Source organism: Capricornis sumatraensis, chromosome 14 (assembly GCF_032405125.1).
Source record: "Capricornis sumatraensis isolate serow.1 chromosome 14, serow.2, whole genome shotgun sequence".
Lineage (NCBI taxonomy): Eukaryota > Metazoa > Chordata > Mammalia > Artiodactyla > Bovidae > Capricornis > Capricornis sumatraensis.
The window spans coordinates 87,681,471-87,708,386 of record NC_091082.1 but is presented as its reverse complement, the minus strand read 5'-3'; the positions used below and the strand labels follow the sequence as shown (position 1 = coordinate 87,708,386).

General features: G+C 63.4%; 1 protein-coding gene across 1 annotated transcript; it reads right to left on the bottom strand.

The window, feature by feature from the left end:
* Nucleotides 1-350: 350 nt before the first annotated feature.
* On the bottom strand, nucleotides 351-26,916 carry LMOD1 (leiomodin 1). The gene is made up of 3 exons (XM_068986279.1): nucleotides 26,515-26,916; nucleotides 1,781-3,217; nucleotides 351-912 (listed from the first exon to the last, which is right to left on the bottom strand). The coding sequence occupies exons 1-3, from the start codon at nucleotides 26,773-26,775 to the stop codon at nucleotides 886-888; spliced, it is 1,725 nt and encodes a 574-aa protein (XP_068842380.1). The 5' UTR covers nucleotides 26,776-26,916; the 3' UTR covers nucleotides 351-885.

The window sequence follows — 26,916 nt, the reverse complement described above, 5'->3', positions numbered from 1 at the left end:
CCAGCCCGCACCGGCAGGCGCGGAGCGCTCGCCTCGTGTGGCCGCCGAGGCCCCGGCCCCGCCACCCGCCTCGGCGCTGCGCCCGGGGACCCCGGGCAGGGCCCCCCGACTGAGTCCGGCCCCTGCGAGGAGCTGCCGCGCGGGCGGCGGGGCGGGGAGTCTGCGCTCCCCGCGCAGGGGTGAGCGCCGGGACCCTGGGGACGGCTCCGGGTGCGCGGCCGCTCGCGGCTGGAGGCGCGCGTATATTAACACGCCTCGCGGAGGACAGGTCGCAGCTGTCTGTACAGCAGCGGGCGCGCGTGAGGGAGCGTCGGCTTTGGCACCCAGTCTTCAGGTCCAGCGGCCGTCTGTCCTCTCCCCCTGCGGCAGCCCACCCCCCAGCAGGCTGCGCCCCTCAAGTCCCCTGCTTAGCGGGGAGGGGTTTGGGGTACCCTCAGCCCCTCCGCCCTCTCCCCTGGGCCCGCGGCCCTCCAGCCTCACACCCTTGCCCCACACAGGGCTTCTCAGAGGCCTGCATCGTGGCCCTGGGGGCGGTGGGCCCATGGGTCGCATGACCCCTGAGGGACCCCCTCCCGGCTCCTAGGCCTTTGGCAGCTGGTCGGCCACTCAGGCTCCAGGGGCGTCGTCTTCTCGGTCGCGTGCCAGTCGGACTCTCCTGGTCCAGAGCCACCCGCTCCAGGGACGAGACAGTGGTGGAGACGTCAGAGACAAGGAAAGAAGCCAGGGGAGGGGGTGCCCTTGGTGGAGTGGCCGCGGCCTCCGGCTCCGCCAGGGCAGGGCAGGGATGTCCAGAGCAGGGCAGCTGGCGTGGCGGGCGGGGTCCGTGCGGCCCTGGGAGCAGGGCCTGGGCAGGTGTGGCGTGGCGGGCAGCGCCTGCGGCCCGGCCTACTGCAGCAGCTTGGGCACCTCCACCTGTCAGGAAAGAGCAGATGGCTTAGAGGAGGGGGCCCCAGGGGGCCCTGGGATGCCTTGCCCTCCTCTCCTCCTGGGCTCTCAAACTGAGGAGCTGCAGGCAGAGGAGGCCCTTTCCCTTTTCTGTAAAAACCTGGTGCCATCCAGGGACTGGGGCGACCGTCGAGGTTGCACTGTGTCTCAGGAGGGACCTGGTTGGAAGGGGCGGGGTCAGCCTGGAGGAGGACCCGGACTCTGCCACCCAGCAGAGCTGAGCTTTGAGAAGCCGGCTCTCCAGGGACGGACTGTCTTGAAGACCTTTGGGGAAACCTGACCTCTAGGGCCTGACTGGTTCTAAGAGGGGATTAGAACCCTCTAAAGCAAAGGCGAGGAGATCCAACCAGTCCACTCTCAAGATCAGCCCTGGGATTTCTTTGGAAGGAATGATGCTGAAGCTGAAACTCCAGTACTTTGGCCACCTCATGTGAAGAGTTGACTCATTGGAAAAGACTCTGATGCTGGGAGGGATTGGGGGCAGGAGGAGAAGGGGACGACAGAGGATCAGATGGCTGGATGGCATCACTCGATGGACGTGGGTCTGAGTGAACTCTGGGAGCTGGTGATGGACAGGGAGGCCTGGCGTGCTGCACTTCATGGGGTCGCAAAGAGTCGGACACGACTGAGCGACTGAACTGAACTGACTGAAAGCGAAGGCCGTGTGGGCCTAGGGAATGGGAAGACTTCAAGGAAGTGTCTGAAGGTTCTTCTCCACTTGTGGGAGAAACATGGGGGACGGGCTAGAGGAAGCTCCCGGGAGGATGGACAGATGCCCTGGAGGGGGTGCAGGCCCACCCCCCAGCCTCGCCCCGCAGCCAGACCCAGCGCCCACCTTCTTGAGCTGCTTGAGGTTGCTGGAGCGGATGGCCGCCAGCAGCTGGTCCCGAGAGTTCTTCTCCTGGGCGGGGAGGGCCTTGTCGCCCATCTTCCGCTGGGTGGCCGGGGACAGCGAGTTCCTCAGATTCTCCATGATGAGCGGGGGTGCCAGGGGCGGCGGCGGTGGGGGGGGCGCGGCCGGGGCACCCCCTTTGCCCGGTGAGTTCTTGGGAGCGGCCTTGGGGGGTGGCTGCAGGGAGGGCCTGGGGGAGCCCCGGGCAGGGGGCCGGGCCTGGGGCACCTCCGGCAGCGCCTTCCCTGCCTGGGCCTCCTGCGCCTGCCGCTGCTCCTGCAGCCGCTTCTGCCGCTGCCGGTCCATGTTGCGGCTAAGCAGGTTGGTGACGGTCATGCGGGGCCCGGCCAGCTCGAAGTGGTAGCCCAGCTTGAGCAGCGTGGTGTTCTCCTTGAGCAGCTTGGCCATCTCCATCTCGGTCTTGCCGCCGCAGATGTGGCGCTGGTTGTGGAAGCGGAGCTCGGTCAGCGAGCTGTTCTGCAGCAGGGCCCGGAAGATGGCCAGGATGCCTTTGCTGGTGATGTGGTTGGAGTCCAGGTTCAGGCTGGTGATGGTCTTGTTGGCCTTGAGCATGATGGCGATGGCAAAGGCCACGTGGTCGTCCGCCCGCGTGTTGGCCAGGGCGAAGACCTTGACGGCCGTGTTGAACTCCAGCGCTTCCGCGAAGCGCACCAGGATCTCCGAGGTGATGCAGTCCGAGTTGTTGACGTTCACCGCGGTCACCTCCGGGTCGCTGCTCCTCACCCTCTCCAGGAGCTCGTCGAAGATGCTGGGGGCCGCCTCCTCCTCCTCGGCCTTGGCGGGCCCCTCAGCGGGCTTCGCGGGGGCACCAGGGGCGGGTTTCTCTGGCACGGGGGTCTTGCTGTCTTCTCGGGGGGCCTTCACCTCGTGGGGCTCCTCCTTCCTGGCCTTCTCGCCCTCCGGCCTGGTGGCCCTGTCCCCGCGTCCCCCCTTCGGCTCCGGGGCCTCCGCCCGGGCGTCCTCACCCGTCCGCAGCCCCTTGGCCTGCTCAGGCGCTGCTGCCTTGCTTGCTGCCTCGGGCTGCTCGCCCTTCTTGCCCTTGTCTCTGATCACGCTCCTCTGCTTCTCCTCGTCCTTCAGGGGGGCGGCCGGCCCCTCCTTCCCAGCCTCCTTCTTGTCCACCGCGGCCCTGACCCGGCCCTTCTCCAGGCCCCTGACGAGCTTCTCCTCCTTGGGCCTCTCTGCACTCCTGCCGTCAGCTTCGTCCTTGTCCCTCGAGACGCTTTTCTTCATGCTGCCCTTCTTGGGCTCCTTCCCCAGGTCTGAGTCCCGTCTGGGGCCCAGGGGCTTCTTGCCGGTGTCTCTCCCCTTGCCTTCTCCCTTTGTCGCATCTGTCTTGGTTTCCACTTGCTTGCCCTCCTAAGAATGCAGAAAAGAAAAATAAACATGAGGCGCTGGCTGCGGAGAGAGAGGAAGGAGCCCAGGGACAGCGTGGGTGCCTCTGGGACGGTCTCCGCTGACAGCGTCATGTGGGGCTGACGTCTCGTGCGGAGCCCCCGCTGGCATCGGACTCAAAACCCTGGCTTGTGAGGCCCCGGAGGGAGCGCTGGAGGCTGCAGCCCTCACCCTAGCCCTCAGGCCCAGCCCTCAGCCCAGACCTCAGCCCAGCCCTCACCCCAGACCTCAGGCCCAGCGCCACGCTCTCCGCCTCGGGCAGCTGGGACGGGGGCCCTGCTCGGCCTCACTGGAACCTGAGGCAAAGGGGAACGTCCCCAAGGCTGCTGCTGTGTCTCCTTGAGATTTTACTTCTTCGTCGTCTTGGGATTTTTTTGCATGACACTGGATTTTTTACAGTTCATTGCCTTGACCTCTGGGTTCACGGGCACCCTTGCTTCCTGTGCTCTGGGCAGGAGCCCCAGGGCCTTGCCTGGCTCCGAGGAGGTCAAGTGAGTCTCAGGTCCTGGGGTTTTAGAGCCAAGACCTTTCCAAAGGAAGAAATGGTTGGAGAGAGCAACAAAGGCCTGATCATGGTTTATTTTCTCAGTTAGGGGTATTTACAGATCCTGCCTACCGTCCTCATGCCATGGAAATAAGAAGCCAGCAATAAAGAAGTGTGTGTTTTCGAGCACATCTCTCCCTTCTGAGGCAAGGCAGGTCGCCACGCATCCTGTCTCAGCCCTGGAAGGCTCTCTGCCCGGTCGCCTGGCTCGGGAGCAGAGAGAGGGGAGGGGAGGGGGCTCTGTGCCCCACAGTCCCCACGAATCCCCAGCAGCGTGGCAGCCCGGGCCTGGGGTCAGAGGAGGGAAGGGGCACATTCCAAGACCCTGGTTCCCAGGCCCTGGTTTTGTTTGTTTTCCATTTGTGACATATATTTTATTGTTTGGAAATTTCCACCAGAGCTATTATGAAGCACCTTCCTCAGGAGATGCCTGTAAGAATCCAGAGTGGAAAACAGGGCGAGCCAGTCCGTCTACAGGGCGCAAGGGCACAGCCCACCCAGGCATAGCCCAGCACCCCGCACGCTGACCCAGAAAACGCCACAGGTGTGGATTCGAAGTGTGACCTCAAACGGCAAACGGCCCACCTGGTCGTGCCCAAGGCACCAGGATCCACGGAAAATCAAATCTGTCACGGCCAGCGCTCCTGCCTGAAGGGACTCAACCTCCTGAACCAGCTGCCCTTACGAAGAGGAAGTGAAGTCGCTCAGTCGTGTCCGACTCTGTGACCCCATGGACTGTAGCCCATCAGGCTCCTCCGTCCATAGGATTTTCCAGGCAAGAGTACTGGAGTGAGTTGCCATTTCCTTCTCCAGGGGACCTTATTAAGTTTTTATTTACTTATTTTAAAAGCAAACCAAGTGTATATGACATCTTTAAAAAAAATATTGTGTAGGCGTGAAGTTTTCAGGGGTTGGTTATTTATAACCTGAAGACTGTGGCCTGACGGAAACAATAGGGGGTGTTCCTTTATATTACGTATATGTCGCTTCTTGAGAAGCCCACATTATTTCCCTTCTTTTCCCAGTAAGGACTTTGCTAAGGACCACCGCTGTCTGTGAGGAGCCTGGGATCTACCAGGTCCTGCTGAGATGGGCAGCATGGGGGGGCCGCTGTGCTGAGCTGGAGGCTGGGGCGTGAAGTCAGCACCTTATTCTGAGAGCCCCGGGAGCAGCTGAGTTGCCTAGGATGAATTATTGGGCTCACTGTTTGAGTGTGATCGACTCCAGAGCAGCTGGCACCCTGGATGCCCCCGTGCCCTTAGCAGGGGGACGACGGCCTGACTGCTGGGAGGTGTGCTATCTCTAGGGGCAGCTGAGGGGCCGGAAGCCCACCAAGGCATTCTGAGCCCCCCCACCCCGCCACGCCCCCGGGGGGCACTGCTGGTCCTGTGGAAACAGTGTGTTCTTGGGCCGTGAGTACTGCCCTCGGGGACTGGCCCGGGGTGTATTTAGAAGCCTTCGTACTTGGCTCCTCTGCGCGGCACGGGGCCTGGTGAGCCAGGGCCTTGGAATGCACACTCCCTCCTCCTGCCCCGCAGGCCTGGGTCATCGCACCCCCGGCCCCCCGCCCCCCACTCATTCACTCTTGGGCTCACAGAACCAGGTGACCCTTTAAAGCAGCTTCGGCCTGGGCAGAACGGGTATGACCATGCCTTGATTCAAAACGGGGAGAGAAGCTTGCAAATACAAGGTGGGCGAGGGGCCTGGTGTGTGTGTGGGGGGTGTCTGCAGTCTCCTTTTTAGGACGCTCAGACCACCCACCTGCAGCCTGGCCCCTCGGCCCCCCAGGAGGGCCTCACGGATGCTGTCCACTCGAAGAGCTGGGCTGAGGCTGGGCCCGGGGCCCTTGGCCCCAGACGGAGGTGAGGCCCCCAGATGGGCGGCCCCACTGCCCGCTGTTCCCACGGTGCTCACGGGCCTCACCTAGGGAGGGGGACCTGGGGATCCAGAGAGATAACTTGGCCGGCTTCACCCCGTGTTGGGGAGAACCCAGGCTGCAGCCAGTCTCACTAGGGGCCCCCAAGTCGATGTAACCTCCGACCTTCCCCAGGGCGTGGGGGCAAAGCCCCACGTCCTCGCTGCCGGCAAGGGTGAGCCTGCCTCCTGGTGCCCACGCCCACCCCAGCACGTCCACTTCTGACCCCCGCCCTTGGCCCCCCCACACCTCCTGGGCTGGGACCTGCTGCCTGTCTGCTCCAGAGGGGGTGCGCCGGCCCTTTAAAGAGAACCTAGTGAAAAACAGGCGGGGGCGGGGGCGGGGGAGGAGGTGGTTGCTGATTAATCATCCTTTCCTCCAAACAGTCCGGAATGAGTGGGGCCGGGGCTGAGAGCGCAGACGCTGCCTTAAAAGGAGAGGTGGCGCGCGCCCTGCGGGGCTGGCTCCTGGGCGGCAGCTCTTCCCTGCTGCTCTGAGGGGGAGCCAGCCCGGAGCTGGGGTGCGTCCTGCTGTGCTTCTGCCCCGGGCCCCTGCGCTGGGAGGGTGGGGTGGGGGACCAGACCTGCATGGGCAAAGGCCTGCAGGCCTCTGCAGGAGGACGGGCAGTGATGCTTTCGGGTCGAGGGAAGCCACGGGGGTGGTTTGGGACTCCTCGTGGAAACAGGAGAGTGGAAAGGCTGGCCTCGGAAAAACTCGGAGGCCCTCTGAAGCGTGGCAGAGGCCTGCGGTGGGTCCGGGTCAGCGCCAGAAGCAGCTCCTGGCTCCCGAGTCCCTCAGGCCCTTGCTCTGCGCCTTCGCTTGGCCAGGATCCGGCGACAGGTCTCCGGCAGGCGGGACGCAGTGTCTGGCCCCGCTCGGGCCCCAGCTGCCCTGTTTCCTGGAGTCTTGTCTGATTGACGGGAGAGCCTTGCCCACTTGCTCTGCCAAAGCAGGAGACAGAGGGAGCCTGTCTGTCAGGAGGTCCCTAAAGGTGAAAACCCCCGGGGGCAAAGGCTAAGCGCTCCTCTCCCCATGGCTGCCCTCGCTCAGGCCTAGCCACCCACCCGTGCCCTGCAAGCCCAGGTGTCCTTCCTGTGACCTGTCACCTGAGGAGGAGTGGTCTTGGCCCGAGGCACCTGCAGGACACGTCTGCAGGCCCCCAGAGGGAGGAGAGCCCGGGAACATCTCCAAAGCAGGTGGGGGTGCACGGCCGCAAGGCTGACCACCGCTCCTCCCTCACAGCAAGGCCCGAGACACTGCCCAGACTCTGTCTCCAGGGCTGCGGGGGCCTGAGGGTCTGTGTCAGGAGCATCCGGACTCAGGGCAGGGGCTCGACTGCCAGCTCTCTGTCCCCAGCCTTCGCCGAAGTCCTGGGGGCGCTGACGGCCTGGGGGAGGGGCAGGGCCCCTTCGATGTCAGCCTTCCTCCCAGGCTGCTTCCGGCTCCGGGAAAGCACCCAGGGGCCTTCCTGCTCCTTGCTCAAACCCTCTGGCTCTCCCTCCTGCCCTGCCCCCGCCCTTCCCCACCAGCCCCTTTGGGTCTCACAGCCGGACTCATGTCTGCCTCCCCATTCTCCTGTGAGGCTCTGGCCCCTGAGGACCCCCGACGTCAGTCCCTGCAGCTGCCAGGGCCGGCTGTCTTATGGGGAGTTAGGGACGGGGAGGGCAGGACAGGGGGATGAGGGAAGCTGGCCATGGGCTGGGGCCCCTGTTGGTCCCCGGGAGGGCAGCTCCCTTAGAGCGCTGATATGGCCACAGGATGGGGGCACAGGGCCGGGACTCGTGGAGACCTGGGGTGCTCACCCCCTCCAGCCCCCTTGCTTTCCACAGGCACAGGAGCCTGGGTTCTCCCGAAGTTCAGTTCCGGGGGAGTCCGCTGCCTTGGGGGAAGCTCTTTGGGGTGCTCCTGGGGCTGGAGGCTGGGGGGGCAGCGGTGCCCGTGTCCCTGGAGGTCTGTGGGCAGGAGCCTCAAAGGAGGCCAAGGCCAGCTCATTGGACCAAACTGCGGCTCTGCCACAGCTGAGCTTCCTGGAGAACGCCGCAGGCTGGGGGCTGTAGAGATAGCTCCGCCTGGTGCACCGGCAGTGTCCACCGGCTTCGCAGGAAACCTGACCTGGCTTGGAGCTGGGGGACCCCAGGGAAGGCGGACACTGTCCTCAGACGCATAACTGGGGCGCTCAGGGCTTTATACATGCTCAGCTCCAGCCCATAACTGGCAGCTGGTTGTCCCCCGCAAGCGGGCCAGGGAGTGGGCTTTCCGTGGTTGGCTGGGCTCTGGGCCCCACGCTGTGGGGGCATGGAGCCTTCCCTCACTGTCTGAGGCCCGGGACCCCCTGGGTTCCCAGCTCCCGGCACGAGGCCGCACCAGGTCAGGGCCTGTCGGTAGGGCAGCTGGGGGCATCGTCCCCTAGCAGTGTCCACGTGCCCATGTGGACCTGGGGGAGGGCTTGGGCCCAGCCTGCTGCCCGTGGGTGGACGGGTCGCGTGCTGGCCCCGCCCGTAGGCCTGCCCTGGAGCATGCACCCCTTGGGCACAGAGGAGAGCCTCCTGCCAGGGCGTCCTGGAGCCTGGCGGGCTCTGAGCCCGGGGACTGCGGGCAAAGGGCTCAGAGGGGCCGCCCTGGAGGGGCTGGACTTAGCAGGGCCACCTGGGGACTGCCTGGTCGGGATGGGGGGAGCCCCCAGCGTCCTGCCAGTGAGGACCTTGGTCATTCCCAGCTTCGGTCACGTCTGTAGAGGGCATTGTCGCCCCCCTCCCACCCTGCTCTCTGAACCCTCAGCCAGGGAGCCTCCTACACCCGCTGTCCAGACGGCGGCCACCCCCACCCCAGCGCAGCTGCATGAGGCTGTCGTTGTCCCCAGTTCACACAAGATGAAGCTGAAGCCCAAAACCACACAGTCCCCCGTGGAGGCCGGGCCTCCAGCCCTGGGGTCTGAACCTCTTCCCCTCCACCCAGCATCCTGCTTCCGAAACTCTGCACGGAGGCCTTGACGCCAGCCATTGGTCCAGCTACTCCTGAGCACTCTGTCCAGCTGTCTGTCCAGGCAGGCAGAGTGAGCTGAGCTCCAGGCTCCGCAGGAGGACCCTCGGGGGCCTCACCTGGGGTGGGCTGCACTGTCCCCATGGGCCTGTGTCTGCCTGAACGACCGCCGCATCACCACGGAGCCTCAGAGATGAGCACTTGCCGCGTCTGGACGGAGTGTGCACAGGGCGAGCAGGCTCCGGGGCGGGTGCTACCATCTTCCGGGTTCTGCAGACGGCGTGTTGGAGGAGGGGCGCGAGGGGCGCTAGCTGGCAGTCACGCTCGGGTCTGCTGCCTCTTTGCCGCCCTTCCTGGAATGGCCGAAGCACAGGGCGCACCTGGGCTCCCAAGATTGGGACACACGGAGGGTCAGCTCTGTGCTGGGCACCAGGCTCAGCCTCGGGGTGTGGGGATGGCAGGACAGGAGTCCCCCAAGGAGCCGAGGGGTGGGGGACACGCGGGGGGCAGTCACATCCCTGGTTCCCCTGGATTTCTCATCTAGACTTGGGGGGGTGCCCACGACCTCTGCTAGACTGGGGGATGCCCACGGCCTCTGCTAGACTGGGGGGTGCCCACGGCCTCTGCTAGACTGGGGAGGTGCCCACGGCCTCGTCTAGACTGGGGGGTGCCCACGGCCTCGTCTAGACTGGGGGGTGCCCACGGCCTCTGCTAGACTAGGGGGTGCCCACGGCCTCTGCTAGACCGAGGGGGTGCCCACGGCCTCTGCTAGACTTGGGGGGGTGCCCACGACCTCTGCTAGACTGGGGGGTGCCCACGACCTCTGCTAGACTGGGGGGTGCCCACGACCTCTGCTAGACTGGGGGGTGCCCACGGCCTCGTCTAGACTTGGGGGGGTGCCCACGGCCTCGTCTAGACTGGGGGGTGCCCACGGCCTCGTCTAGACTAGGGGGTGCCCACGGCCTCTGCTAGACCGAGGGGGTGCCCACGGCCTCTGCTAGACTTGGGGGGGTGCCCACGACCTCTGCTAGACTGGGGGGTGCCCACGGCCTCGTCTAGACTAGGGGGTGCCCACGGCCTCTGCTAGACCGAGGGGGTGCCCACGGCCTCTGCTAGACTTGGGGGGGTGCCCACGACCTCTGCTAGACTGGGGGGTGCCCACGGCCTCTGCTAGACTAGGGGGTGCCCACGGCCTCTGCTAGACCGAGGGGGTGCCCACGGCCTCTGCTAGACTTGGGGGGGTGCCCACGACCTCTGCTAGACTGGGGGGTGCCCACGGCCTCGTCTAGACTGGGGGGGTGCCCACGGCCTCGTCTAGACTGGGGGGTGCCCACGGCCTCTGCTAGACCGAGGGGGTGCCCATGGCCTCATCTAGACTGGGGAGGTGCCCACGGCCTCGTCTAGACTGGAGGGTGCCCACGGCCTCTGCTAGACTAGGGGGTGCCCATGGCCTCATCTAGACTGGGGAGGTGCCCATGGCCTCATCTAGACTGGGGAGGTGCCCACAGCCTCATCTAGACTGGGGAGGTGCCCACGGTCTCTACTAGACTGGGGGGAGCTGCCCACGGCCTCTGCCAAGGTAGGTTGGCAAGAGAGGGACGCAGCCTGCTGGTAGCGAAGGCCAGAAGCCATCAGGCTTCTTGTTCAGCTGTGGGGGGTGGCCGGTGTCCCGATCTCCTTGTCCTGTGTGAGTTTTCCCGCATGGCGGGGTGCTGAGACAGAAACGCCGAGGGCCTGTGTGCATAAGGAGGGCCAAGCATAGGACGACCGGGGCTGGGTGGTCAGTCCTGAGGACCCTGACCCGCCTTCCCAGCAGTGCCGCTCCTGCAGCCCAGAGCCGCCGAGGCCACGGGTCTGACGTGTGAGCAGAGTAAGGCAGGCTGCTGGGCGAGGACGCAGGGGGCCCGCCATCCTGTGGAAAGACGGACAGCTCAGGGGCAGGCCCAGCCCAGCAGAAGCCCAGAGGCCCTGGGTCGGCTAGGCCGCAGCCTCCAGGACGTTCGGAGCTGGGGGGAGGTGGGAGCTGGGAGGCAGACAGGCCTGCAGCTCAGAGCTGCCGCCAGCACGGCCATGAAGGAGCGGTGAACAGGAGCCGCCGCAGGCGCAGGGGGCGGCCCCGGCCCCGACAGCCACCTTGCTCCATCTGACGCATCACGCGCAGCCTTTACCGCTTTGTCCCAAAGGCAGAGCTGCGGGGAGGGGCCAAGTGTGCCCTTCCAAACTGGAGACCCGTGAACCTCAGGCCAGACCCCTAGGCCAGGCGCCCACCAGCTGCTCTCCCGGGGGCTCCCCTCTGGGCTGGAGCCGCCCTCCACTGACCGTTCTCACCCCATCACCACCAAGGAAGGTTCGTGGGCAAGAGTGGGGCGGGTCGCCTGCCTGACCAGGGCCTCCAAGAGCCCGAACTCAGCCGGAAGTGGCATCGCTGGACCAAAGCCAGGTCCTGCCTCGACTGCCTGACCCCCGACCCCCGACCCCCAACCCCCTGGTGCACCTCTGGTCCAGGCTCCTGTCGCCTTCACCAGGGTTGCTGCAGACACTCCCAGGGCCTGCCCTCCCCCAGGTCCCATGTCCCACTGCAGCCTCGGGCCTCTCTGGGCACAGACCTTCCAGCCCCTCACCGGCCCCCGTGGGAGAAGTCGTGACCTCCGCCCGCCGCCGCCTCAGAGGGCGCCGACCTGGGCCTCTGCAGGGCTGCTCTCACTGCTCAGAAGGATCCTGCTCCTCTTTGCTGATAAACTCTCACCCCAGCCTTAACCGTGAGGGGTCCCAGCGCAGCCCCTGAGTTTTGCCGGGTCTATCTGGTGTGTATGAGGAGCTGGCCGTCTAACATTTTCCCAAAAGAAAAGATAAGGACTGAATTACTTTTATAATCGGGAAAAAAACAAGAGTTGTTTCACGGATTCCCCAGTGGTCTGGTGGTTGAGGCTCTGCTTTCCCAGCGCAGGGGACCTGGGTTTGATCCCTGATGGGGACTAGGATCCACTTGCCAAGACTAAGACCCAGTGCTGTCAAGTATATAAATATTTCAGTTTCACAGAAAAAGAGAAAAAAGCAAAAGCTGAGATGCCTTAGGCCAGGGGCAGGGGGTGGGTGGGGACAGAGGTGGCTGGTGACCCCATCACACAGCCTGGCTGCAATGTGCCAGGACTCTCCGTGAAGCCTGATCCTTGCCTGGCCCAGCTCCAAAGATTAGGAAGTCAGTGATAAATATCGGGCCTCCCAGAAGGGCTGGAGGGGTGTGGGCACCGCCTCCGAGGCCAGTGCAAACAGTTCATTTTTACTTCCCCGGATGGTGGGAGGTTGTGGACCCGGGCCCCAGGGCGCCACGTACAACATCTAGCCTGCGGCCAGGCCGGTTCTGTGTCCACTTTGCCCTGTGAGTGGAGGGACAGAGAGCAGCTTCTGGAAAAGGGGGCGGCCCGGCCCCCACACAGAGCACCTCAGCAGACTCTACCCCTCGGCTGCCCAGTACCCTCAGGGCCAGCACTCCACGAGAGAGACAGGGGCTGCCGGCCAGGGCAGGGAGGCCTGCCCGGGGCAACTTCGGGGCCTGACCCGTGCCGGTAGCTCCGAGAGCCTCGCAAAGAAGGGAGGGCCCGTCTGCTGTCACCGGGCGCTTCCCTGCAGGGGAGGGGCTCCAGTTGGCAGGGGCCACAGCTGTGCTGGGCCGGCCCCGGGCGGGACGCCCCCCAGGGCCGCTCGGAGCCCCTCCTGGGCAGAAGCAGGGTCTGGCCGCGGCTCCTTGGCCCTGAAGGCCCGGCCTGGTGTCTCCGCGGCCCTCAGGGACCTGAGTCTCTGGCCACCGGCCTGGTGACTCATGGCGAGCAGCTTGTAGCTAACCCTTTTTTGGAGAAACTGGGAAAGCGCTTGTAGAAGCAAGCAAGTGGCTTTGCCCTCTGCCCCCGCGGGCGCCACGGCCCCACGCCCACCCCGGCAGGCTGGACCCGGGAGTCCGGACGCGCTAGCTTCTCTTGTTTAGCTGTGGTACATGGAGCCTCACTATTCGTCATGCCGGGGAGGGGCCAGGAGGAGGCGGGCCTGGGGCCTCCCAGGGACCACGCTGCAGAGGCTCGGCTGGGACGGGAGGCGGGCGAGGACGCTCCCGTGGGACGGTCCAACGGGGCACAGCGCACCCAGGGGTTTGCCCCTGGAGAGGCTGAGCCCGGAACCACGCCCTGGGGCCAGGTCACTGCAGACCCCAGACCGCACGCGTGGGCCTCACAGAACAGGCGACGGAAAGGCGCACGTCCACGCGGGAGGGGCCGGTCAGCCTGTGTGCAGGGAGACAGCTCTGCACGATGTGGCCTGGGCTAAGGCTGAGCAGTGCCCACCAGGAGGCGAATCCTACGCCCACTCAGCACAGAGGACAAGCTTTGGTCAAGGGGGGACTGGCCCCAGGACTTCCAGCTCCGTTGGCTGGAGAGATGGTGATGCTTTAAACCTTCTGGAGGAGGATGGAGTAGGGAACTGGGGGACCGGGGGTGGAGTGGGGGCTGGGGGACGTGGGATGACGGCTTCCTGGTCCAGGGTGACTCAGTGTGGCCTGTGAGGCGCATGGCTCAGGAGAGAGACCTGGGCTTGAGAGGCAGCTGTGGGAGCAAGAGTGAAGCCACAAGAACAAGGGGCGACTCTGGAGAAGGAGCGTCAAGAAGAGGGCGGGGATTCGAGGGCAGGCCACCTTGTCTCCTGAAATAAATCTGTGTCCTCTGAGGTCAGCAAAGCCACTGAGAAGCACATCACCCCAGCTAGGATGGCTGCGGGAAGAGTCAGCTCATGGTGCAGCGCTCTGGAAGGCCGCCTGGCAGTCCCCGAACAGCTGAGCACAGAGCTACCCTTTGAGCCAGCAAGCCCAGCCCTAGGTGACACACAGCCGCAGTCCGCGCAAACCTGTCACACGGAGCACAGACGGCCGCTCACCGCCAGCGCTGTCCACATCAGGCCAAAACCAGAGACAGCACAGACACCCTTCCGCTGCTGATGGACAAGCTCAGTGTGCTGTCTGCATGCAAGCTGATGCTGCTCAGCCATAAGACTAATAACGCGCCATACCCAACGCGGGGGAGCCCTGAAAGCTCTGTCAGTAGAAGGAGCCGGACCCCGAGACCACGTGCCGTGTGTCTGCATCACAGGGACCATCAAGACAGGCAGAGCCACAGAGACAGGGAGGGTCGCCGGGATCTGGGGGCGGGACGCTGGGGAGGAGCTGCGGTGGGTGCGGGGTTTATTCTGGGGCCAGCAAAAATATCCTGGAATCGGGGAATTAGTTTAAAAAACCGCTGAATTGCACACTCAAAAGGCTGAATTTTATGGTATGTGAATTATCACAATAAAAATTTAAAGATATTGGAAGAGATCTTCCTCTTAATTACAGAAACGATGGTCGGTTAGACTGAGCAAAACCTTATTTTACATGCTGTGTTCATCTCCTCTTGCTTTTATTTCCAAAGGGTAAAAACTAGACAGAGAGCTGAAAATATAAAGTGAGCCTGTGTGCCCGGGACCGTTTCTGAAGATGCTCCGTTAGACCAGCCCCTCTCCCACCCCGATCTTCTTGCCTGGGAAAGCCCACAGCGTGGGGTCGCAGAAGAGCCGGACACGACTTTGTGACAAAACAGCACCAGCAAGTCCATTGCACACGTAACGGGCGTCACACCAGCAGCTTTAAACGGTCTAGTACCCTCATTAGAGAAGCAAAGAGAAGCAAGTGAGCTGCACTTGCACAATGTGTGCGCTGAAGCTTCAGTGTGAAAATTAGAGGGGCCGGCACTAACCTTACAGACCGAAATTCTGAGCACTGACTGAACAGCCTTGAATCAACCCCATCCTTCCATTTCCCAACAGCCCAGGGACACGCACAAATGTGCACACGTGCACACACATGCACGCACATGCACGCACACCCAGCCCCACGTCGGATTCCTCTCTGTGGAGATACGCCCTGGGGACCCACACAGGAGTATCAGTAAAAATGAATGTTTTAAACCCATCCCAAAATTATCTCTACCTGTGATCACTATAAAATCCCTAATGAGATACTTCACTCTCTTCCCCACTGAGTCCTAGGAGTCTGATGCCTATCAGCCTCCGTCCCAGCCTGCGGGGGACGGGCCCTATGTGGAGCGGGGACGGGCCCCAGCCTGCAGGGGATGGGCCCTATGTGGAGTGGAGACGGGTCCCAGCCTGCGGGGGATGGGCCCCTTGCGGAGCAGAGACGGGCCCTATGTGGAGTGGGGACGGGTCCCAGCCTGCGGGAGACGGGCCCCTGCGGAGCAGAGACGGGCCGCTTGTGGAGCGGGGCCTGTCCAGGGTGACTGCACCTGCCCCATGTGGGCGGTTTCCTCCCTCCACTCCTTCCCATCTGTGATGAGCATCAAAGCCCTAAGTAACAAGGGCTTATGTGACTCCTAAAGACCCTCAGTGACCCGGCATCACAGGAGGGGCGAGTGGAGCGACCACAGCTGGGGGACCTTGGGGGTGGGTGGGAGCTGGCAGAGCTCTGGGTCTGTGTCAGGGAGGAGCCCACCCGGGACCCCTGAGAGCGAGGCGGCCGGGCCAGTGGGTCCACACGCAGCCCTTGCCCCAGCAGGCACACTGCCTGTTCCTGCTCGAGGGAAGGCCCCGAATGGAGGTCAAGAGGCTTCTTTCTCCTGCTGACGTGAAGTCAGGAGGAAACGCTGGAGAGGCTCCCTCTTTGCAGCTGGGTGACCTCCTTGGCCCCGGCTCTGTGTCTGACAAGCAGGCTAAACCCTGCCTATCCTGTCTACACTCCAAGACTGATTCAAGGAGACTCAGGCAGTGTGTAGGGGAGCCCGTGGGAGATGGCTGGGCTGGCAGGCGGCATCTCGGGACGTCCCGGAGCTTGCCTGCAGCTGCAGGGCCAGGACCCCGTCCTCTGCTCCTCTGGGGCGGGAACTGGTGCCTGGGCTTTGGGGCCTTGGGGGGCCCTTGGGTTCTCAGAAGCAGGAGGCTGCCCAGCCTGTCCCCTTTGACATCTTCCCACACTCGCAGCTTCCCAGGCTGGAACCTTGTCCTCTCTGTCACTAGGAACAACTTTCTGCTCCCACTACTGGGAAAAGCCCGCTCACCCGCCCCGTCACGCTGCAGAGGCAACCCGGTCCTGGGGTGGGCATGCCTGCCCCTTCACGCTGCAGAGGCAACCTGGTCCTGGGGTGGGCATGCCTGCCCCTTCACGCTGCAGAGGCAACCCGGTCCTGGGGTGGGCAGCTGCCGCCCAGCAGGACCTCAAGCCTCTACCGGCAGCTCGGGCGAGCCTCTCGTCTCCCATCCTGGGGCGAGCATCAGCCCTGGCGTCTCCCTCGACCAGGCTGTTTTTCCTCCCCTTCCCGAGTCTGTCTCGCCCATCTGTCCACGGGGCTCAGCTGGGAACAGTGTGTGAACAGCTCTGTTTATCCCGGGCTTTGGCTCTGTGTCCCCGGGGATGGATGCCAAAGGCCAAGGGAAGGAGCCTGTGTCCAGCACCCGCTTGGGGACTTGGAAATTGCATTTATTGGAAACCATGGAAATGCCCAAATATAGGCAGATGCCTCAGCCCAGCCGCACAACGGAGGGCAACGGCCCTGAGAGTGAGGTGCAGGCAGGCCTTGCAGCGACGTGGGAAAGTGCCGGCTGTCGGGTGATAAGGACAAGCAGGAGGCCACATATGTGGTCACATATGTGCCACATGTGTGAGTACGTGTGTTTGTGCAGGAAGCGACCTCAGCGACAGAAGAAAGCGTGCGCACGCCTGCCCCCGAGAGTGACCGAAGCTGCCTTGCTGGGCTAACGGGGCAGGCATCACGGGTTGTTTCCTCTTTCACCTGTTTTGATGTTGTCTATAAGCCTTATGACATCACAATTATAAATTAATCTTTTAAAGAAATGATGCAAATGAGCTCACTTAGGGAACAGAAACAGACTCACGAGTTAGAAAACGAACTCGAGGCATCTGGGGGGAAGGGTGGCAGGGCAGGGGTACTTGGGGAGTTGGGGGCGGGCCGGTCCCCACTGCCACGTTTAACATGGATAACCGACAAGCACGGCTCCCTATGCACAGCACGCGGGGAGGTCTGCTCGACATTTCGCGGCAATCTGGTTGAGAGGGGAGTTTGGGGGAGAATGCATGCGTGTACACGCATGGCTGAGTGCCTGTGCTGTCCACCTGAACCTATCACAACATTGTAAATCAGCTACACCCCAGTGCAGAATAAAAAGTTTAAAATAAATTATTCTTTGAAGAAACAGCACCTCCAGTGACAGGGGTAGGGAGTAAAACGCAAAGCCGCCCCCTCCCCTAATTTGCAGGGACCCTGGCCACTGGGACACTGGGGTCTTCAGCATCTGGGTCATTAGTGGATACTGTCCTGGTGGTTAGCAATAGTGCACTTTATCTCCAGATAATACACAGGGGCAGGGCACAGAAGCAGGAGTCCTCTGCCGTTGGAAGAGGGGAGATGATCCCTCTTGGGGACGTTTGGTACAAGCAAAACAGCTCACCCCTTGTGGGGCAAAGATCAAAGGTCAAGGCAAACCGGTCAGCCCATGTCCATGGGGACTCCAGGAGAATGCCCTAAGGTGCCCAGTGTATGTAGCCAACCAGTTTCTTCCCTCCGTGTTTAGAACGGGACCAGCTATTTAGCATCTTTGGGAGCACTGAGGAAATAGTCGTGTGATTGATTTTCCGCAGGGCTTGGTCCTCCTGCAGAGCCCTGGAGGGAAAAGTGATCCTCGTCTCTGAGGGCCTGCTCCCTGCTCGCTCCAGCCTCACTGTCTGGCTTCAGGAGGCACGTCCAGACCTGGGTCAGAACCGGCACGTCAGGACACCAGCCTCTCCACGGGCAGGTCTGCAAGGCCACGAGCAAGGCCGCGCTGGCTCAATGGGTGGCCTGCCTGGAGCCACTCCCCTGCAGGCGCCACCTCCTGCTCCGGCTCTAGAGGCAAAGCTGCCAGGCCCCGTAGGCGTTTCAGGACAAGCCAGTGACGGGTGCCGATGGCCCAGCCGGCTGAACGTGGAGCTGGCCGCTAATCTCCTCCAGTGTGTCTCGGGGGCCCCGAGATCAGAGGGGAACTCGGTGAGTCTGGCTAAAAATGCAGCCTGTGACCTTGGGTCCCTGGGGGGGGCGCCGGTAAGAGACAATCCAGAGAAGGAGAGAATGGAAGTTAAAACTGAGTCGCTGAGGCTCACTCTGTCCTGAACAAACCAAGGGGGACAGAGGACTAGGCCTCTCCGGGTGCGGGGGCCCTGGGGTGTTACAGGAACTGGAAAAAAGGGATCACGCCAAGTCTCTCTCCATTTGAGGCTTTGGACACAAAGTCATGTTTTCCAATAGTCTCCAAAGAGCACAGATGAAGTGATAACTTCTTCAAGTCCCGTCAAGCAGGAAGAGAAGGGCACTCACTCGTCCTCTGTCCCCTCAGCCTTCGGCTGTGTGTGGGGCCCTGCACACAGAAGAGTGGGGAGGGATGGGGGCAGACGGCGGGGCCGGGAGGCCAGGGCATCAGGGTTCTGTTGCCAGGAGAACTGGGGGCACGGCAGAGAGTGAGGCAGCCCCTGCTCAGCAGAGCGCAGAGGAGAGGATGCAGGCTCCAGGGCGGTGATGAATAATTTATTCCTGGACAAGTTAACCTTGAGACACTTGAGTCCAGGAGGCAAGTGAACCACCTGGACTCAGAATGGAGATCTGGGCTAGTGGGCGGGCAGGCCGAGTGGAGGGCAGGGCCCTGCACGGATCGGAAAGGAAGCCAGAGGGCTGGTCTGAGCACCGAGCGGCGAGGTGGAGTCGGGGGGCAGAGGAAGCACGCGGACCAGACCCGCCGAGCCAACGTGCCCGGGAGGGTGGCCAGGGGTGGGGAGCCGTGCTGGGTCCTGTGGGGGCAGGGAGAGAGCAGACACAGAGAGAGAGAGAAGCAGGCCTGGGGAGAAGACAGGCGCGTGGGGCGCAGGGATGCTGGGGGAGCCGGTCCCCCCAGTGGCCAGGACACAGCACCGTGTGGTTCTCTCCAGCTCTGAGGAGCAGCTGGGCCAGCGGGCCAGAGGGTGAGTCTCGTCCAGGCGGGTGATGGAAGGCAGGGACCAGGCGTGAGAAGCGAGGTTGATGCTGAGAATAACTAGGACAGAAGCTAAACGGGGAAGGAGGTGAAGCTGAAGGGTCTGAGCACGGAGGCGGGTCTGGCTGCCTTGGATGGAAGAGGCCTCCTTCTCCGGGAGGGTCTGGGGTGGAGAGACTGACCCCCGGGGACTCAGTGCAGCTCCAGGTCTGAGCAGAGGGCCTGGCCTGGGATGAGGCCGGTGGTGCCCAGGACGAGAAGGGATCCGGCTGCCCTCAAAGATGGGCTCCCGGGGAAGCAACAGCCAGGGCCATCGCCTGACTGAACGCCCGCTGTCCACAGATCACTAGGTGAGAACCTCCGCAAGCTCTGCCCCGTCCTCAGACACTCCCGACTGGGCAGCGTCGCCTCCATCCGCCGGTAAAGAGGTGGGAGCTTCATCTCCCACTCTGCTCCGGCAGGTCCACTCGTAGGCTTTGCAGAAACAGAAACGAAATCGTAGGCGCGCCCAAGAACGCGCAAGAGCGTTCATGACAGCATGGTCCGTCACACCATCCGACTGGAGACAACCCGTGCGCCCGTCTACTGTTCAGTGACAAGTAAACTGCGGCAAATTCTCACAGGAGATACAGCAGCAACGGTAAAAGCAAGTGAAGCTGCAAGGCGGAGTCACAAATGCACAGATGGGCGACAGGGCACACTCCGCCATTCCAAACAGGATTCTAAACGGGCAAGCTCAGCGGGGGCAGGGAGGAGGGCTGGGCTGGGGCGCTGCCAGCACTGGCCCTCGCTCACTTTGTGACAGTCGGGAGCGTCTATATTCATGCTTCGCACACTTCTGAATGTATTCTATATTTCAATACAAACATGCTAGAAAGAAACCCATTCTTGTCCACAAGACATAGGCAAGATGCTGAAGGATAAAAGAAGGCAGAGAGTAAGGCTGTCTGAGGCTTGGCGCTCCCTCGAGGCTGTGTCCTAGTGACCGGCCGGCAGGGAGGCAGCCCGGGGCCTGGCCCGGCCCCCACTGGGCACGGCGGCCTGGGGACAGGGATCAGCGACCTGGAGGTGACGGTCTGCTGGGCCTGGGGGCAGCTCTGGCAGCTGTTGCTGCTGGCGCTCACAGGCCGGGTTTCGCATCGGGGGCGTTTCATGTCTTCCTGGCACACAGGGAGCATTGAGCATTCTCTTGGGGCCTCTGACCACAGCCTCGCAGCTCCTGCCCACCAGTCGCCCCTGCTCGGCAGCCCCGTGCCCCGCACAGCAGCACCGGCACCCAGCCACACGTGAGAGGCCGCGTGCCCGCCCCTCCCCACACTCGCCGTGCGGTGCCCCCTCCATGTGGGAGGCGCCCCCCCCACAGTACATACTCGCCTGAGGGTCTCCTGCACTACCGACCCTGCTCACCGCACAGAGCACGCTGCAACAGCCCATCTTTCGAACAAACACACCTCCGACTGCCGCCCGTTTCTTCGCTTCCTGTCGGAAGGAAGCGCCTCGGGTCCGGTCTGCAGGCCTCCCCGCTCCCTGCACCCTCCTGAAGTCCACTCTCCATCACCTTATTTCTAAGATTTTCCGGATGTGACCGTCTTCAGTGTTCTCTGAACTTGTGTCGATTCTGCTTCGGCTGCTCGTGCTCTGTCTTTTTGGCCCAGAGCCAGGTGTGACCTGGCTCCCTGACCAGGAGTGGAGTCCACACGCCTCCGCATTAGGCGGCGAAGTCCTAAGCCCTGCACCACCAGGGAAGCCCCCAGCCACGCCTGCGAGCGCACCTTGTCCGGGCCCCGGGGGCTCCCATCTTCCGGTGATCACAGCGCCTCTCGCTCTCCTCTGACTGCGCCTCTCAGCTGGAACGGAAGCAGCGGGCGCTCCGGCCCCAGGCCCGTGAGCCTGTTTCCCCCCCCAGGCCCCTTCAGGGCCCCTCTTCCTCCTCGAGCACCCGAAACGTTGGTGAGTCAGAGTCCCTGCCGGAGGGACAGGGTCCTTGGCCCACACTCGCTCCCTCAGCGCCTCTTCCAGGCTCAGGAGCTTTGGCATCACCCCCCCCCTTTCGGGAGGACTTGCACCTGCTGACCCAGCACTCCCCGAGGGGTCCGCTGAGCTCGTCGAGCCCCCTTCACCGCAAACCCCACCTCACATCAGTAAACAGCACCGGATGTACCCCTGGCTCAGACCGGACTGGGCTCCCCACTCCTCTCTGGACCCCAAAAGCTCAGTCAGTGCTGGCTCTGCTGCCCGAAGAGTATTTCCCGTATCTGACCACTTCTCCCCAAACCATCCTTGAGCTCTTGCCAGACCCTTCAGCTGCTGGCAGAATGATGGATGCTTCTAAAAACGTAGATCAGATCACATCTCTCCCCTGCTCAAAACCCTCCAACACCATCCCACCCACCGGGAGCTCCCCAGGCTGGCCTGTGATGCCCTGCCTCGCCTGACCCGCCTGCCTCGCCTGACCCGCCTGCACCAGCTGAGCCCCTTCCCACCTCACCTGAACCCAGCCCACTCCCAGTCTCGTCCAGGCCCTGGTCCAGGGCCCCCCTACTCCAGCCACAGGCCTCGCTGGCCTCTGACGGCTGTCCCTGCTCCCGCGGCAGGCCTCGAGCTTGCCCCGCCCTCTGGATCGTCTATGGCTGACCCTTCAGTCTGCCCCTCGCCCGCTTGCTTGTCACCTCTGGGTGATGTCTTCCCTGACGCCTGGTTGGAATCTCCCCCACCAAGAAGGTCAGTGCTACACTCCTACACTCTTTCCTAAAACAAGGTTATTCTTTACAACAAACAGGTGTTACCTGTGAATGGTCTGTACAAGCACCGTCTGTCTCAGCCACTAGAACGTGAGCTCAGGACCACGGCCCCCCCGTCTTCCTCACTACTCTGTCCCAGCATTTACAAAGTGCCTGCTAGGAACCCACTCAGTCGCTGGAGAGTTAATGACATGGTGGAATCCGCCCGCTTCCTTAGAAACACAAACGTGGTCCGTGAACCTTGCCTATAGGGACTGGAGAGAGGGTGGCACCCCCAGTCCCAGCGCCAGGCCCCCAGCCCCCAGCCTGTGGTGTGCCTTCTGTGCCAGGCGATGGGCATGACTCCCTTCTCCTGGATGAGCATCCGGGCTCAGGGAGCGAAGGGCAGGCCTGAGTCCCGGTCTAGCTGCCTCTGGAGACCCTGCCCTGACTCCAGCTTGCCACCCTCTGTGCTGGGATGGTCCTCCTTTCAGGGCAGGAGGGGTCCTGCTGGCCCTGCCCGAGGACCCCCCTGGGGGTGGGGGTGGGAGGGGGGTGGGGGTGGGAGGGGGGCGGGGGGTGTGGGCAGGAGGCTGTCCGATTCCTAGCTGTTTGTGAACAGCGTCCTGACAACCAGGGGGTCTTTTCTGCAGGGACTCCAGAGACGAGGAGGGCTCACGGTCGAAACCTCCCTCATCTCCCCCGCCCCACTCGAACCCAGCCCTAGGGCTTGGCCCTTGAGCATAAAGGAATTAGGCAGAGGCTCAAGAAACCAGGCCACGGGGTGGGGAGGAAGTAGTGAAACACTCCCTTCCCACTGGCCTCCCGGACACCGTCCCTCAGCCCCTCGCTGCCCCCAGCAGGGCGTTGTGTGACCTCAGGAGTGATTGAGAAAAAGTTGATCTGGCGCAAACCCAGGCTTGAAATCTGCAGGATTGGGGGGGAGGGGAAGGCTCTGTGCCACACCCAGCACCGTCACAGTCCCTCCAAGGTCACAGTCCCCTCCAAGGTCACCTGACAGGTAAGGCTGTTCACTCCGGGAGCCACACTGATGGTCCAGGAGGTCCCAAGCACTGAATGTGAGCTCCCTTCCTAAGGGGACCGGCTGGTCAGAGGCCAGAGCAGAGGCCCGCCCAGACCCCTCAGGCTCCAGACACCAGGGGCGCCCCCCACCCGTCAGCCCCGGGGGCACAGACACCAGCTACACCAGGAGTGACCTAGTAAACAAGCCCAGAATGATCTGGAAAGACTCTTCCTGTTTATCCGACTTGGCAGGCGTCGAATATCAACTATGCCCCCCCCCCGCCCCCTCCACTGGGCTATGCCTTGTTGCTCCCCCGGCTGCTGTGAGCGCAGTGGCCTGGACCCCGTCTTCCAAGCTCCCTGGGCCCAGCTGAGCTGTGGTCTGACGCAAATGTTCCAGCCTCCCGGGGTGGGGGTGCAGACGGTGGGTGTGGGCTCTGTTCCCGCCCTGGGGACCCTGAGCCCGCCACCTGCCTGATGCTGGCAGCAACCTCCCGTTGGCCAGTGGGACGCTCATCCCGCCCTGCCCGTCTGCGCCCCCAGAGCTGCTGGGCTTCTCCAGCGTCCAGATCCCCGTGGTCCCGCCCCCTCTCGTCTGTCCCCAGGACCAAGCTGAACCCCTGCTGGGGAGGAGGCCAGCCCCCAGGAACAGCCGAAGGCTTCGAGCAGGAGCTTCACTTGCTCAAAATTCTCTAAACTGAGTGTTCTATAGACGGGAGAAACTACGCAGCAGTCGCGTGAGAACAGATCCCGGATCCCACCTGGATCCACCCGGATTCCCCACCCGATCCGAGAAACGGTCAGCGGCTCCGCCTCAGCCCGGATGGGCGGAGGCAGCTCTCGGGTCCAGGGTGGGACCTGGACCTGGCTGCTGCCCACCTCCCATCCCCTTTCCGCCACCTGCCTGGCCTCCAGGCTATTTTGGTTGTGTACCCGTCGAGGTTAATCTCCTTAAGCAAGGAGCCGTGCCGCCCAGGGCTCTCAGCAAAGGGCAGCCTGAGGGCTGGGGCCACCCTGCTTCTCCACATCCCCCTGCGGGGGTGCTGTGGACGCTGGGGGGTACTGAGTCTGGAGCTGGGGGCTGTGGGGCAGGGGCTGTGGGGGCAGCGACCGAGGCAGCACGGAGGCGTGGGTGCAGTGGCTCGTGGGGGCCTCCGGTCAGTTCTGGAGTTTACCCCAAGGGGGAACCCACCGAGGCCTCCTCCAGGCCAGCCGAGCTGCCCACTCCTGGCTGAGCACAGGTGCTAATCCCAGCCCTGCCACGTGGGGGTGCAGGGGGGGCAGGCGGGAGGTCCCCTCCCCCTCGGGAAGGAAAGAGAGCACGCAGCTGACTGGTGGGATCCGGTTCCCGAAACCTGAGCTGGGACTAGGGTTTCACTGAACTCTTGGCTGCACACCTGCCGGCTGTCTCCCACCTGGGCAGGAGGACAGGGGCGGCACGCCCCAACCCCGGCTTTAGGGGAGGGAGGGGCCTGCTGACCCCTGCTCTCCAGACAGAGCTAGCCTGTCCTTCAGACCCACAGGAGCTGCATGAGACGGCAGATTCAGCAACAGCATGGCGGGAGGGCAGCATGGGCTGGGATCAGGTGGGGACATGTGGGATTGGAGCGCTCACATCAGACGGGGGCCGGACCCTGCCGGGGGTAGGGGAAATCAGGGAAGACTCCCTGGAGGCCAGGGTGCCTGAGACCCAAGGGCCAGGAGGAAGCAGGCGGTGCAGGAGGAGCAGAGCAAGGTCTCTGCCACAGCCGAGGCCCATCCCGCACCACAGCCAGCCTGCGGGACTTGGGGGCCCTGTCCCAGGAAGAGCCAGAGCTTAGCGTGCAGGCTGGGCCTGCCTTCTGCTCTTGGTCTCTGTCTATTGAAAAAAAAAAACGGCCACCATTCTACTACGGAAAATCCCAAACACACCCACAGAAGCAGAGAGACGGCACCCCGCAGTCCCCCAGCAGCTCCCGCACGCACACCTGTCCCCCAGCGGACGCTGCCCAGGCCCCTGGCCACGGCACCTGAAACAAGTTCCCTGATCCTAGCAGGCTTTTTCCCGTAGGTATTTCGTATTCCCATCTAGAAGACAAGCAGCCTTTAACAAGTATGCCCACAGCCTCAACGCTGCCATCAGGACAGCTGCAGTCGGCGCCTTGCTCTCTCCTCCAGGGGCACCCCAGCCCTGCCCCGCCTGCCGGTCACCCGTCCTCCAACCCTCCGGCCCCTTGACCCGGCGAGCTGACCAGGCTGGAGCACCGGCTACTGCGTGTCCACGGCCCCCCAGCTTGCTAAGGGTTCTGCATGCCTCGGTCCCTCTGGCTTCACACCGGCCCAGGAGCTGGACCAGCTGCTCACACTGGCCCCCATGGTGGGGATGAGGAGACCGAGGCAGGTTCCATCGAGGGACACTGGTCCTCAGACCGGGTATTTCAAAGCCACGTTCATACCAGGCTCCTGTTTGGCTAAGCATGCTGACCAAGCCGTGTCCCAGGTTCCTGCCCATTTTCCCACCCCCAGGAGCCTAGCCTGGAGAAGGCGCTGAGAGCCTGAGGGCCTCTACCCAAGGGAAAGGGCCCAGGGGCACCTCCCCGACCAGGCACCACCGTGTCCCCTGACTCGGGTTCTGCCTGCGAGACGAGTGTGCCCACGGCCAGCCGGGCCGGGCAGCTCCCTCCGGAGGAACTTCCAGGTGCATGGGAGCCCTTCCCGGTTCTGCAGCCCGAATGCCTTGCTTCAGATCAGGACCGTTTTGTGCTGCCGGAGATGTTTGCAGCCGTGGGCTCAGAGCTCTGGGCCTGGGAGCAAGGGGCCCAGCGGGGCCTGGACAGCAGCAGCAGCACTGGGGGCACCTCACTCCCCTCCCGTGGGTCCTGACAGCCCCTCGAGGCACAGCCCCTGTGGCATGTCCCACCCTGCCGCCTCTCCCTTCGGGGTTTTTGCATTTACCCAGCACCACAGAGCTGGGCCTGGACCTGGCCCCAGGATAATAAGCTCCTGGCTCCCCTCAGTCTCCCCGACTTTTAAAACTGAAGTATAATTGACCTAAGATGCTATTGGTCTGCCAGTTCCTGGTGCCCAGCATACGATTTGATATTTCTGCACGACACAGAACAGCTCCCGCCCTCCCAGTATCTTGGCAAATTTTTGAGCCCAGGCCGGGGGGGCAGGGCAGAGACGGGGCCCCCGCTCCTCACTCTCAGGGGGCCACGCGTGCCCACCATGGGCTCCGCGGCTGCTGTCCCAGCTGGGCAGGCCCCTCAATGGACGGCGAGAGAAGCGGTGGCCGGAGGTCGCTGAGCAGGGGCCTGTGCACGGTGGGACGGTCTCCCACCAGACACTCCTGACCCGGACGAAGTCGCCCTCCAGCGAGGCCAGGCTATTTTGTCCCAAGAAAGCCCCCCTGTGATCACAGGCAGACACCCAGGAGAACAGAACGCTGCTCTGCGGAAGCCAGCCTGAGGCAGCCGACGCAGCCAGCAGCAACCCCTGCCCTCTTCTGTCCTCTCCCAGCCGCTGAACACCCAGAGGCTGGGAAACAGCTCATCCTGGAGCCAAGTGGCCCAACTCCCAAAAAGGGGGCTGCCCCTCCAGAGGCCGCTCCAGAAAGCACACACCCCACCCGCCTGGGACCGAGACAGAAGCCGTGGGTGGAGGCGCAGAGCCCGCCCTGGGACGCCCAGCTGACCCATCGCCTCACGTGGTCCACAGGCCGCGAGGTGGCCAGGGGGCTGGAAAGTGAGTCTTGCTCCACCAGGAGGGGCTGGCAGGAGACTGTCCAGGGTGGGAGGACCGGGAGGAAAGAGCCAGGTCCGGGGCCGGGAGGAGGCAACTGACAGCACCCACCCAAGGGCACCTCCGCTCCCAGGCAGCTCCCTAGCAACCTCGCGTGATACGTGGGTGCTGGTCCCCAAACACACCTGGCCTCTGCTCCAGGAGACGGCGAAGAGGGGTGCGGGTGGTGAGACTGCTCTGCCAACAGGGACTCTGCTTCCCAGGAAAGTGCGTTCCCATCCCGCATCGCGCCCCCCGCCCCCGCCCCACTCACATCCACAGATGCCTCCCTCTGGATGAGCCTCTTGGTCTCCCTTTCACAGAAGTTGAGCATGGCCTCCCGGTTGTACGCGCCCGTGGACGGCTTCTCAGTCTGGTTCCTCTGACGCAGCCCCAGGGGAACGCTCCCGTCGGGGTCCACCACGTCCAGCTCCTTCTCCAGCTCCTCCATCTCCTCGGGGGACAGGGTGGACAGCAGGCTGTCGATGTCAGGGTCTTCGCTCACCTGCCGGCGATACTTGGCTACCTTGGACATCTTGGAGAGGTGGGCTGTGGCTCTTGCGGGGCTGCAGGCGTCCGGGTGGGCCAGGACAGGTTGCACGCTGGTTTGGATGCGCCCGGTGGTCCAGGCCGCGGCTCCCCCGCCCTGCCCGTGCAGGTGCCCAAGTGCGGTCTG

Coding starts and splice junctions, on each gene's coding strand:
- LMOD1 (XM_068986279.1), bottom strand. CDS start 26,775: ATGTCCAAGGTAGCCAAGTATCGCCGGCAGGTGAGCGAAGACCCTGAC. Junction 3,218..26,514: donor AGAGGGAGGCATCTGTGGAT/GTGAGTGGGGCG, acceptor CTGCATTCTTAG/GAGGGCAAGCAAGTGGAAAC. Junction 913..1,780: donor ACCTCAAGCAGCTCAAGAAG/GTGGGCGCTGGG, acceptor CTTTCCTGACAG/GTGGAGGTGCCCAAGCTGCT.